Source organism: Anneissia japonica, unplaced genomic scaffold (genome assembly GCF_011630105.1).
Source record: "Anneissia japonica isolate Jap-2015-1 unplaced genomic scaffold, ASM1163010v1 scaffold288053_len460827_cov147, whole genome shotgun sequence".
Taxonomy (NCBI): Eukaryota; Metazoa; Echinodermata; class Crinoidea; order Comatulida; family Comatulidae; genus Anneissia; species Anneissia japonica.
The window spans coordinates 155,780-169,765 of record NW_022725151.1 but is presented as its reverse complement, the minus strand read 5'-3'; the positions used below and the strand labels follow the sequence as shown (position 1 = coordinate 169,765).

The following is a 13,986-nucleotide window of genomic DNA, read 5'->3' as shown; positions in this document are numbered from 1 at the left end:
ACAAGATATTACAATAATACATAGATTTAAAAAAATAAAATCACGATGATGATGATGATGATGGTGGTATGGTGATGATAATTATGACATGATGATGTTGATAACGACGATGATTACTGATACGACGATGACACGTGACAGCGGCATGAACATATGTGGTGGTGATGATGATGATGATGATGATGATGATGATTATGACGATGATTATGATAACGGTAACAGCAGCGCAAAAGCAGCAGCAAAAGTTAAAACAGCAGCAATGAGCAGCAACCAGAACAATATACTAATATGATAATATAACATAGTATAAAAGTAATAATGAAACACCAGTAGTGGTGACATGATAATGCGAAAGATTGCAAGGTAATGCTGATAACTTTTGTAAGTTCAACACTAATGGTATTCTGCAACCATGCCAGTATAACCATGTCTGATATGGTTTTAGTGTCTACCGACACTTTACATACTGCCATACGACCATAAGCAAGAACTTTCATAGTACTTATATTAGGTCACTAAATTATACTTATTAAGTCACTTTGATTGCCTATAGTTTGTTGGGAATGTTCAATCATTGTTCATTTTTTTTTCTAGGCCTATTATCTTTCGGAATTGCTCACAAAGCAATTTTGTGACAGTGGCGCCCCGGATATCATACTACTGCACATACCATACTATATTACATATACGCCTTATAACCATGGATTGATTGATTTACCGATTATGTTAGCAATAACATTCACACTGGAATTGAGTATTGCTGTGACGGTAGATAAGATTCAAAATATCCTACTATTTAAATAGTAAATAATGCAGCATCTTCTGGCCCATTGTGGCGAGATTGGTAAAAATGCTTATCCCTGCCAAAACTTGCACTAATAAACGCAACCACCTTAATTATTTTGTTATTCATATAGCACCTTTCTTAGCATACGAATCGCTTCTGTCCCCGGTCATTGGGTCTACATCCTTAATGATTACCACCCCCCACAGCAAAAAAAAAGTAAATCCTTACCAGAGCTAATAGGGCTGGAGCTTATCCCAGTTCCTGAAGTGGGTGAGAGTGTGATGTTCCCCCCCCCCCCTAGGTGGGACGCTAGTCCACCACAGGTTACCCAATTAACTTGCTGGTACCCATTCATACAGCAGTTCAAGGACAAGCGAAATGCACAGCGATTGATTGAAACCCCAAACTCAAGGTTGGAAAACCAAACCATGGACCAACTACCAAAGCATTCCAGATACAAAGCACTTTTGTCCCCGCTCACGGTGTCTATACATGCTTAAATGTTGCTGTTGTAATCGGCACAGGAACAGACAATCCCACAAGGTTCCCATTTTTATACTCCAGGATGGAGAAAAGCAATACAGATAAAGTTCCTTGCTCAAAGACACAAGCGAACCCGGACCTCAAAGTTGGGAAACAAACTGTTCCCGCTGCGCCAATTCAGGGAACAGTGAAACTGTTAACTGTTTGCTGGCAAACCTACTTCTAATCTTTTATTTACTTTTGGCAATCTAACTGAGATTGTTTTACTTCAAGTATTTTTAGAATGGATGTACAGTTACTGCATGCTGTTATTGATTCTTAGTGTACCGTTTCCCAGTAGTCACACATTAAGTCCTGCAGTCGTTCTATTGAAATCACCATTACTATCTAACACCGTCCTACTAATTCAATATAGAGCAATGTATATACACAAAACATCATCTTATGCTGTGTATTATTTTGATGAATATATATATATTATCATATATTAAAAAGAAACAAGTTCTCGTAATCTCGAAAGCTTCGATGAGGGCAGTATAATAGAGGCAGTAGAGTATCTCACCCACTTCTTGAGAGAGCAGCTTAGCTCAGTTGTCTAATCTGGTGGTAGCAACTGTGTGTGCGCTGAACCGTGGAGATCTCTATGTCCCCGGTTCAATTCCCATCGCTGCCTCTCCTTATGTTTCAGCTAGAGGGCTGAAATACAAGTTAATAGCGCACCGTCTTTCGGATGAGACGTTTAGCCATTGGTCCCGTGTGCATTATGGCCCATGTGCACGTTAAAGAACGCAGTACACTCTTCGGAAAAGAGTAGGGGATTGTCTCCCGGTGTACTGCCCAATCACCACCAGAAGGACCCCACTGGAAATAAGTCTTCTTCTAGACTTTCGTGGGCTATCCTTGGTGTTTACACCGAATAAATCCAATCCAATCCAATATTGGAACCAGCGGCCGCCCACACAAAAAAAGTGCTATTAATCAATCAGCCGAGTGTTTCTAGTGGCCCTACCGGCCACCCATACAAAAAAGATCCAATCAATCAATCAGCAGGGTACTCCTAAAGCTCCTCATGGGAGATAAACACTGCATGGAAATCTTTATACAGTATATTTTAAATTATTTATTGACAGGAACATTTTAAGTTAGATCTGCCAAAACCACGATATTATACATTATCCTCATAGTGGATACTGTATGCTGTTACTGATTCATTAAACCATTTCAAGCCCTGAGCTCACCTTGCCCAAATATCCATTTTATTAGAAAAATACAAACTTCAATATCCTACTAACACCAAGTTGATATTAAATACAGGGCACTGTATACACAAAACATTGGCTTTTGATGTATTATTACTTTGATGTCTGCCCTAAAACACAAAAATTATTAGAACATTTCCAGTTTTCCAGTTTGGTCTGCCGAAACCATGGTCTCTGGTGTCTAATTCTTACAATAAAGACCAACACACAACAGGGGTCCCAAGTTTAAATGAGTTTCCTTAAGACATCTAAATATATTTTGCTGTGCATGTCTATAACCATTAAGATTGGCAATAACTGCTGCAGAGACAATTAATAATACAGTAGTAACAACTTGTAAAAGCATGCAAATATCATCATGAATCTGCGGGAAATGGATTAAATTGGGGAGATTCCTGCTAATTTACAACAGTGCCTGAGTCCCCCTGCCGATTTCCAGGACACTCTACTCTGGGAGACTTGGGACTCCTGGGCACTGAATGTGGTCTTTCGATTTCTCTATTTAGAGGAAAACTAAAAAAAATATAATTCATTAAATGTTTTAAAATTGATGTACAGGGTTCATGGCAGCCAGATATTAACTTGTCTTCTCATATTACTAAACATTGTCACTAAAATTATTGTTATTCAATATACTGTAAACAGGACAATGTACACAAAAGGGCACAACTATTTCTATGTGCATGTCATATATAACACAATTTATTATAGAAAAACTTAAAAACATTAATATCACTATATATTTTATAGTGGTATTTAATTGGGGTAAGATCTTCAGTTGGGTCTGCCAAAACCATGGTCTCTAATACAGAGAATCTATAATTTCAGGGAAGAGCTAATGATAGATACAGTAGGCATTCAACCAGGGCCACAGATATTTGGTATTTAATTGGAGGTGGTACTTAATTGGAAGGGGCTTAAATTGGAAGGATACCTGTAACTGACATTGTTTTATTTTCTTCTTTGTCAGCTAATTTCCAAAAACGTTTGTAATATGTTACTATATTTATTATATTATGAATAAAACAATATACAGTAGAACACCTACTTTGGGACACCCCCTATTAGGGAGACACTTTTTTGGCCATGAAAAGAAGGAAAGTATAACAAAATGGCCAACCCATATTCAGGTGACACTTCTATTAAGAGGATACTTTATTTGGTCCTGAAGGTGTCCCCTTATTATGATGTACTTTGTTGTGTTATAATAAATTTATTACTGTATTTGCAATTAAAGTTCTATGATTTTTATTTTAAATACAGTAATATATGTATATATGTGTTTATAATACAACCATTTATTACTGTATATTTATTATATATCTTTACATTTTAAAACTCATCTTGACTAAGTACATTATACAGAGGTTAATTAGAATGCTGTTTGCATGGACTTGGTGGCTTGAAGTGGTCCATTATTTTGCCCTGAATCCTTTTTAAACACTGAAAACAAAAATGACTCCTACACGACCAGCACACTAGATGGTTGTTCCCTTCTTGTTTTAGGTTTTGTTGGCCACACGTTGGGCAGCGTTTTATCAAAGGGATGTTGTCTGGATTTCGAAGCGCATCTCGGACTGCTACTGCCCCCTGAGAATACAACAAATTGTAAGTTTGTGATGATCATAATTTGTTTATTTTTATATATTTCATATTTTTTTTATAGAACTAAATAAAAATTATAATCTTGATTTTTAACGAATTGTAAATAATAATAATAATAATTGTTCCATAACAATGTATTAATTGTAAATTTTAGACGAAAATTCATGTTATTGTAAGGTTTTGTAAATTATTCTTATTGCATTTTATTTAATCGGTTTAAATTCAATTACCTATTGTAACATTTAATGATTCTATTTCTGTTTAAAGATATTAGGTGGTTTTAGTCACTGTGAAGTGTATCATCCTTTTGCAGAGGCGCTATATACTGTAATATTATATATTATTATTATTATTATTATTATTATTATAATTAATTATTATTGGGCGAGTCGAGTGGCCGAACGGTAAGGCAGGGGCGCCGCTAGCTACAGCCTTAACATTGGCGTTGGTTCCAGCCAATCCTCGCCCATAGTTCGGTTGGTAGAACCAACTCTTCTCGGATAAGGACTTAAAATGGAGGTCCAGTGTATACATCCGGCTTGTGTGCACTTTAAAGAACCCATTGCATCTTTCGGAAGAGTAGGGGGTTACCCCGATGTTATGGTTCATTTCAGCCCCTGTCGTTGTGGAATGATGTGAACATGTATCTACAAAGAAGCGCCTCTTTACAGCTTCAGCACAATGACGCTGCAAGTTATGGGTTATTCTCCTACCTTTACCTTTACCTTTTATTATTAGCAAAATCACTCATCTGGGGGGAACCAGGAATTTTGAAATAAGTGCCGGGGGGGGAAGGGGTGCAACAATTACTCAGAATAGAGCAAATTGTGGGGTATTGCTATCATGTGAATATATAACAGAAGGAAGCCTTATTTCCCACCATTACCCCTCCTATAAAAAGACAAACAGTTTTCTGTATTTTGACTTATGACTAACATTCTGAAAAGTTTAGATTTTTCTTTTACATAACCTATTACAGCTAAAGACAAGGTACAGTGACCAGGTGTTCAAAAGTCTTCCCCAAGAAACATGTTCATTGATTCACAGAAATCTTGTCGTTTGTATTCTGAGAGGTCTGCTAATGACTGAAACTTCTAGGATTTTTGTTGTGATATTAAATGTTATTCATATTTTCCTTAGACAGACCGATACAAGTTTGAAAAACATAATAGTTTTTTGTTTGTGTGATATTATATTATATCCTCTTATATTAATAGACAGACATGCCTATACAAGTCAACAACATAAACGAGCAGGGAAAATGAGGTGATAGGGGAGTGGTCAAATGGCCCAGCTAAACACAGTTTAAATTTTTTGCATCTTATTTTGTATCATTATTTGGATAGCTTTGATTTTGAAAATGCATTCAACTACTCACTCACTCACTGAATGAATGAATGAATCAATCAATCACCTAATCAATCAGTCAGAAAAACAATTATTTCTTTTTTGACATTTTATAATAATTTAGTATGAACAACAATGATAAAATATCTATTAAGATAAACTGTGTTCTTGTTAGCCAACATATTTAAACCACATAGAGACCAATATTCACGATGGATGTAATATTAATTTAAAGCCCTGTTGTCCAGACTATCAATTTTTTATTTCACAAAACATGTGACATGCCTAAATATGGTAGTGATGACATCACATCATCACCATATATAGGCACATCATGACTATATAAGGGCATACAACAGTTTATTGTCAAAGAAAATATGAACAGAGATTGAATCCTGACATGAGTTACACTTGACTTGTTGCAAGTGTCAAATTAAAACCATTTCATTACACTTACAGGTAACTCCTCTCTCTGCCTTCGCAGCTGTGGTAGAAGGTACTCTCCTTCCTCTTGTCCAGGAAACAGAATACAATTTCCATCCGAGAAATGATCATAACTAAAAATTGTTTTCCCGCAACGCCAACAAAATCCAATATTGCACTGTGAGCACCTCATGTGGTTGCACCTAAATACATAAAAGAACAATTATACATTAAACATATTTTATATATTATTTGAAAGAAAAACGAATTTCAATGTGTGATGTACATCTTGTTTGAATAAAATGCTGTGTTGTTACAGAAAACTCCAGTTGAGTTTGATGTGACGGTTAGTGTTTACAAGGAATTACTACAGTATGCAAATGACTGTAGCACTAAAAAGCAAAGTCGGACGACGGTGTGTGCCATTACATGCTCGCAAAGAGTGGAGATGGATTCAGCAAACACCGGCATGCGCGGCTAATTTAAAGAGATATTGATGTAGAAATGCTGGCTGAGGTCTGAAGCAAAAGAACAGTCATTGGACAGCAAAATCTTTGAGATTTGTGTGAATTTATCAGATCATTTAGACAAGGCTTATTTTTATACCTTATTTCACAAACTTGTTTTTTAAGATTGTCAGAAAAGGGCTGAAAAAAAAAAATTAAAATAATTTTTTTTTTATCTGATTTAGCAAGTAGTTTTAAATCTGTATAATTAGGGAGAAATATACATATTTTATTTTTGGAGATTCCAAGGCAGCAGCGCCTTATTAAAAAAAATAAAGAAAAACTTTTCTGAAATTTCAATTTTTTTTTCGTGGTAGCAGGTGCCCTAATTGGCAAAAAATAAAACTTAATTTATATTCAAAATCATCATTATTGACGGGCAGCAGGTTCGCTAAACAAGTTATAAAAAGTGTCCCGCCTTAGTTGCCAGAATAAGATGTGGGTTAAATTAAACAAAAATAAGAAAATAACAGAAAATATGACTCTAGGCTCCTGAAAAACACTTCGGCAAGTGCAGCATTTGCAACAAAACAGAGAGTGTCATACAGGAACTGCCACTTGTCCTATTAAATAGTATAACACTAAAATTTCCAACATTAGGGGAGACATTTTTATACCTTGTTTAGCTGCCTGCCAATAATGATAATTTGGAATAAAAATAACCATTTATTTTTCCCAATTAGCGCACCCACTGCCGCAAAAAATTAATATTTAATTAAGTTTTTCTTATTTTCATTATGCTCACCATTATTGCCTTGAAAAATCCATATATAAGATATGTATATTTTCTTCCTTATTATATAATTTAAAACATTTAACAATCCATTACTACATTGCTTACATTCACCAATAACATTTTTTTCTATTTTTTTTTTTGTCTGGATGATTTTGGCAAAACTATTTGCTATTAAATAACCAAACAAAATCTTATTTTTATTATTTTTCCACCCCACTCTGATGACTTTTAAAAAAATAATTTTGCAAAAAAATAAGAAGTTTCTGATGCTCTCACCCCATATTTTTCTGAATTGGTACACCACAACCGGGACAGTTTCTAGATATTTTTTTTATTTCTTCTTGAGATTCTAAATCTTGAGCTAGTCGTAACCTCTTTAAATACAGCTCCTCGCGCGGTAAATTATTTGCCTCCTCCAATTCTTGTAATTTTTCTACTGTAGTTTTACACTCTGTTCCCTATTTAAAATAATAGTAATTAAAAATACTTGATAAAAAAAATATTAATAACATTAATAATAATAATAATTAATAATAATAATAACCACCTGCAAATCATAATTCACTTTTCTAAATATCAAGCCATTCTGAGGGGTAGAAGACAATTACCTAATTGTGTAAAAAATTAGTCTTGTCTTTGAATTTCTTTATTACTCCAGTTATTAAGTAATATTCGAATGTTTTAAAAATGTAAAAAAAAACATGCAGGAAACAAATAAGACAATTATTATTGAAACAGTTCATATAAATGAATTAGACACATTACAAACTTTCCAATTATCTGATAAAAAAATTAATGGTTTTTATGAATGAATAAAACTTACAGCATGCCAGGGATCTTTGCATTTCGTACAGTAAGAATAAAAACAGTAAGTACAGTGTGCAAAGAATGACTCCTTAGCATTGGCTCCGCCTTGTGTTTCTTTCGTAGCAGGCATCTGGCAGCGGACACACCAATCAACATCTTCTATACTGTCCAAAGTTTTCTAGATCCCCAATAATAACAAATTTATCAGAATACATGCAACATAGTGCCTCTATGCACTTAACCAGTGGCGTAGAAAAATATTTTTCATTGGGGGGGGATGATTGGCGTGTTAGCCAAAGAAGAGGAAAAGAAAAGGAAAGAAAAAGAAAAAGAGAAGAGAAAAATAAAGACAAGAATAAAAAGGAAGATATCATAATGACCAGACTCACAACACCCTGCAACCACTTCTCCACTTCAAAAACTGTCATAAGTCCTTTCATCTATGCTGCCCGATGGCGTAACCACTGGGGGACAAGAGGAAAATATCTTAATCTTTGAAAAATCTTCCCCACCCCTTTATAAATGCCCTTTTCATCCCCTGAAAGTGCCTAAAAAACATTTTAGGGAGTTTTCATCAATTCCGACGAAATTAGAATTAAAAACACAAAAAAATTTTGCGTTTTTAGGGCTTTTTTAGGTTTATTCTTTTAAGTTATTTAAACACATACTGTAATAGTCCCAAACTCAAGGAAGACAAATTTAAGATAGATTGTTTTAACCTAAAAGAAGGGCATCGTGTATTGATGGTGAAATAATATGTTTGTAATAAATAAAACCATGATGAAAATGCATATATTTAGTTTCAAACACACATGTGTGGCCTATATTATAAATAAGATAAGCCCGATGTCGTATTGTTTTCTATATGGGGAGTGGCGTGGGGTGGGTATGGTAAATTACTAACCGGGAAAATAAATACCCACTCTGACCCAAGACGCCTGTTACGCGCCTGGTGTTAGCGCCAATGTGTGCCCTTGTGCAGACAGGGGATGTGCCCCACTCTGAAGCTGGAAACTTTGTTTTTGCAAAATAAATTGATGCAATTTGCTATTATAGGCCTAATCAATAAATTCCTCATCAACCGATATAACCTTAAACATTCTTGGAATTGACATAACATTACTGATGTCGTACACACCCTTCAGTGTGAAATGTGGCTCTCTTTGCAAGCACATCTAACATCTAAGGAAAGAGCTTAGATTGGTACCAGATAAAATAATTTTGTTATCAACATTAATACATTATGCTAATTTTCATCTTTGTAAGCGCATAAGACAGTGCAAAATTATTTCTGTGACAGTCTTTTGAAGTGTGTAAAGCTCCATTTTATCTCATACAAAATCAAAATATTGGGGGGGATGATACAATGGACCATCCCCCTTGTCAAATATTGGGGGGATATATCCCCCCATCCCCAGGGATCTACGCCTATGCACTTAACATTACTACCCTGAGTTTACAACAAAGAACACACACTAAGGTCAAATGGTTCAAATATTTTATTATATAATACGTATTTTATTACATAATACATATTTTATTACATATACATAATTAGCATATACATTAGACAATTGAACCTATGAAATATCCACTTATAATTTCAGTGGCCACCTGACAGCCTATTAGGCTCCATTCCAAAATCAACTGAATACTGATACCTTAAACTACTTTCATTATAAACACAAAGAGTCAAATAAGACAGGGGTGTCACAATTTACAGCCATCGAACAGCATGCTTGTTGTGGTGGTGGAAGAAATCTTCTAGAATAAAGCCTCCAAATCATAGGCCCAGTGTACACAAGTGGCTCGTGCTCACTGTACATCCTTTGAGAAGACTAGGGGGTTAAACCACTTTACAGGTGCATTCAGCCCCTCTCATTGTGAACAGACGAAAGTGCACATCGTGGCAGCTGATTGAACATGATGTGACATTTTAAGGGGAGAAGAAAAATTTGTTGAATAAGTCCATGCCCGAGTGCAACTCAACCTAGTTAAAAGCTGCCAGTCGCAGGGTTATTTCCAACATTTACCTTATCATCATCATGAAGCTTGATGACATTAGAAATGTAGACACAAACGCAAGCAAACCCGCTATGCCACACTAGTCACTGCAGTCAATTTTCAAAGTGAACCACTTATGCATGTACTACAACCACTGTGATAGGGAACCATGGATGTTGGGATATTTTTTTTATGAAGAATATAATAGCGTGAGCTAAAGCGTTATCAATATTAAATCAATATTATTATCTTCTTTATCATAATCACCATGTTGCTGGTCATTATACTTTTTCAATCATCATCATCATCATCATCATCATCATCATTATCATCATCATCATCATCATCATCATATAAAGGTATATAATCAAAATGCTATTATTCTCAATACCATCATCACCATTGATACCTGCAGCATAAGTCGCTCCCATCTCTGATATTTTTCATCTCCAAGGACCTGACGTAGCAGTGCAGGTGGCAGCGGTGTTTTGCATTCATGATTAGGACAACTGGAAAATGTTGAGCAGGGAGATAAAATAACACACAACTTCCATTAATGAAATAATGTCTCGCTATTATACTGCAGAGTGCATGAAGGTTCAAAACATCTATCATATTAAAATGAGCATCTAATTCAAAAATGAAACATTGTAAGAGTTGTTATTGAAAGAAAGATGTTTAATGGTGTCTAAATGTGTTATTAGTTTACATGTGTTGATTAATTTAAGCCTGTTGGAAATTGTTTGGTAAAAGAAACAGCAGCAGCAATAGCAGTGCTAGCAGCAACAGATGCAACAACAACTACTTAAAGTTATTTAACAATAATAGCAATAGCAGTGCAGCAAACAACAGCATTAGCACCAGCAACAACAACAGCAACAGCAAGAAAAGCACAACAACAGCACAACAGCAGAAACAGCAACAGGAACAACAGCAGCAGCAACAGCAACAAAAGCACAATAGCAGAAACAGCAACAAAAGTAACAGCAAAAAAGCAACAACAGCAGCAGCAAAATAACCAACAGCAACAACAGCAGAAACAGAAAAAGCAACAAAAGCAACAGCAAAACAGCAACAACATCAGCAGCAAAATAACCAGCAGCAACAACAGCAGAAACAGCAATGGCAGCAACAGCAAGATCAGCAAAAGCAAGGAAACCAGCACTAATTAAAATTATTTTTTAAAGTAAAAATAGCAACAGCAGCAAAACCACTACAGCAGCAAAAGCAGCACTAACAACAAAGCAGCAACAACAGCAACAGCAAACAACAGGAAAAACATCACACCTTTAATTATTTAAAAATAACAATTAGCTGCAGATGCAGAAGCAGTAGCAACAGCAGAAGAAACAGCAACAAAAACCAGCAATAGAACCAACAGCAACAACAGCAGGTCAACAAAAGTAACAATGACAACAACAGCAATAAAGTATAATCAGCTCAACTTTACCGTGCATGCAAGTTCGAATTCATTGAAATATTTAAAACTCACGTCAAAGACTGGACAGTCCCTGCAGCAACGTGCAACTCGCAATAAGCATTGAAACAATCGTAACAGAAATGATGCAAACAAGCATTCAAACGATAGAATTCTTCACCGGGTTTGCTCTCGATGCAAACTCCACATTCATGGGTCTCTTGAAGAAATTGCTTCAATTCACACTGACAGTCATACCTGAAATATACATTGTTGAGTTTTTATATAGACTAAATGGAATATTTCTAGATGACATGTCACATTCTCGCACCCTGATATGTGAGTGAGTGGGTGGGGGAGGTGATTGGGCAGATAGGAGGATGGTTGACCAGTTTGTCGATAGATCAATCTTATGAGACACAATGTCATGCTCAATAAAAAAAAAGTGTAAAATCTACATTTAATGCAATAATACTGTAATCTTAAATTTGTACTATCAGCCATAAGGTTAAAAAAAAATTATTTCATATCTGAATTGCTTACTTTGCATATTTAAGCAAGTTATTAACTTCAAACTAAAAATTTGATTGAGAAAAAAATTAAATCTTAAAAATGTACTATCAATATATTTCTAGATGACATGTTACGTTCATGCATCCTGCTATGTGAGTGAGTGGGTGGGGAGGTGATTGGGCAGATAGGAGGATGGTTGGCCGGTTTTATGATACACAACGTTATACCAAAAAAAAGAAAAATTTAAATCTACATTATGCAATTACTGTAATCTTAAAGTTGTACTATCAGCCAATCTTAAAGGGACAACTTTGTACTATCAACAATAAGGTAAAAAAAAAATTGAATTGCTTAATTTGCATATTTAAGTAAGTTATCAATAACTTCAAACTAAAAATTTGATTCAGAAAAAAATTTACCAATTTTTGGACAGTTAAATAATAATTTTCTATATTTATTTGCATAAATCTTTAAATTATATATCAGCTTTTTCCTGTCTTTTTGACTGATAGTCTTTAAATTTCCTAATAGTCAGTAATTACTGTAAAGCAAAATATTTAACTAAAAGACTGTATGAGAAACACCTTTCAACAAGCTATCATATAACACAATATAATTGAAGAAAATAATTTTTAAAAAATTAATAAAAATATATTTAAATATTGCATTACCTCAACATATTAATCATGTCTTCCATGTAGTCATTGACCTCAGTTGACACTCTTTCATCAAGGCCGTCATCATTGGTGGAATATCGACCAATCATAACACAGCTTGTGATTCCAAGAAAACTAAAAGAAAATTAATTCATTATTAAAGAAAAATTATAAAAATATTATATATACTGATGCTTGTGGTACACCACATAGATAGTTCTGAAAAGAATTATTGTTGTTGGTTGAGAATATCTCCTAAAAAAATATTGCCAAAACATTTTTTTAATGGAATTAATTCAGATTAATTGGGGACAGAAAAAGCCATTGTACAATGGAAATAATAAGAATTCTTTTTATTAAATAAATCAGTTTACATTTATACTTTACTAGAAATAAGATTGACCTTTACATTGAAATTTTTTACTTTGCATACTCTATTCCTATAAGCATTACATATTCAAGCGAAAAAACCAAGGTAGATGGGTAGACAATTAGAGAGGAATGATTTTAAATGCAATTGAGAAATAATGCTGAATTATAAGGCAGTACCACTTTAGTACTTCCAGGGAGCAGATGGGGTTGCACTGCATTATGATCATGATAGACAATTTCCTAGGGGTGGATACGGGAGTGCATAGTAACCAAAATTGTACAAAGCTTATTAACGATGATGAGTTGAAAACTTGATATATCGGCTAATAACAACATGTCAAAGCCTAAAACTGCTGCTGATGTAATATTTCCAGTAATTAAAACTGAAACGACAGAATCTGTACTTGACATGCGGTAGATGTGGTTAAAGCAGAGGCATCGCAACCTACCGCCATAATATCGGCGCAGGTTCAAGAAGCAGGCTTGTCTATGGTTCTGGTGGCAGAACAAATATTCTCGGATAAGGACTATAAACTGTAAGCCCAGTGTACAGTACATAATGCCTCAGGAGCGCTGCAAAGAACCAAGAATATAGACCTATCCAAAAGAACATTTTTGAGTGTCGCCCTCTATTGTCGGCGCCATTACTGGGGTGGCATTTGCGAAGTTGGGGGTACCGCGAAGTTTAGAGATGCAATGCGGAGTTTAGTTTTCAATGCAGTTGTTGCTGAGAACAACAGGGTTTTTTTCGACAGTAGCAGCTGCATAATGTCGTCAGTCTTCAACCTATATTTTATCACAATCCAAGATAAGTATATTTCGTGTATTTAAGACAGAATATTAATAACGATAGGAATTAGGGGCCTCGATACATCGTATACAGTATACTGTATATATTACGTTAGGCCTAGCTAGCCTGTAGTCTAAAGTAGCTAGGTATCTAGCCTAGGGTAGGCTAGCTAATCGGATAACACTGCTGTAACATTAACAAGAAAGAGGTCCAACGACAGCGTAGCAGATAACAAATTTACACGGGCCTAGAGAGAATAGCATGACGCCAGAGAGGGCCTA

At 35.0% G+C, this 13,986-nt stretch overlaps 1 protein-coding gene across 1 annotated transcript in view; it reads right to left on the bottom strand.

Annotated features, from left to right (window-relative positions):
• Positions 1-2,504: 2,504 nt before the first annotated feature.
• The window catches only part of LOC117112670 (E3 ubiquitin-protein ligase RNF14-like), a 17,889-nt gene continuing 6,407 nt past the window's right edge, over positions 2,505-13,986 (bottom strand). Inside the window, exons 5-11 of the mRNA XM_033255790.1 lie at positions 12,559-12,678; positions 11,450-11,632; positions 10,367-10,466; positions 7,970-8,131; positions 7,423-7,604; positions 5,939-6,107; positions 2,505-4,119 (exon numbers count right to left, since the gene is read on the bottom strand). Of these exons, the coding sequence (XP_033111681.1) occupies positions 3,898-4,119; positions 5,939-6,107; positions 7,423-7,604; positions 7,970-8,131; positions 10,367-10,466; positions 11,450-11,632; positions 12,559-12,678 (1,138 nt within the window). The 3' untranslated portion in view covers positions 2,505-3,897. The remainder of the gene's footprint in view (positions 4,120-5,938; positions 6,108-7,422; positions 7,605-7,969; positions 8,132-10,366; positions 10,467-11,449; positions 11,633-12,558; positions 12,679-13,986) is intronic.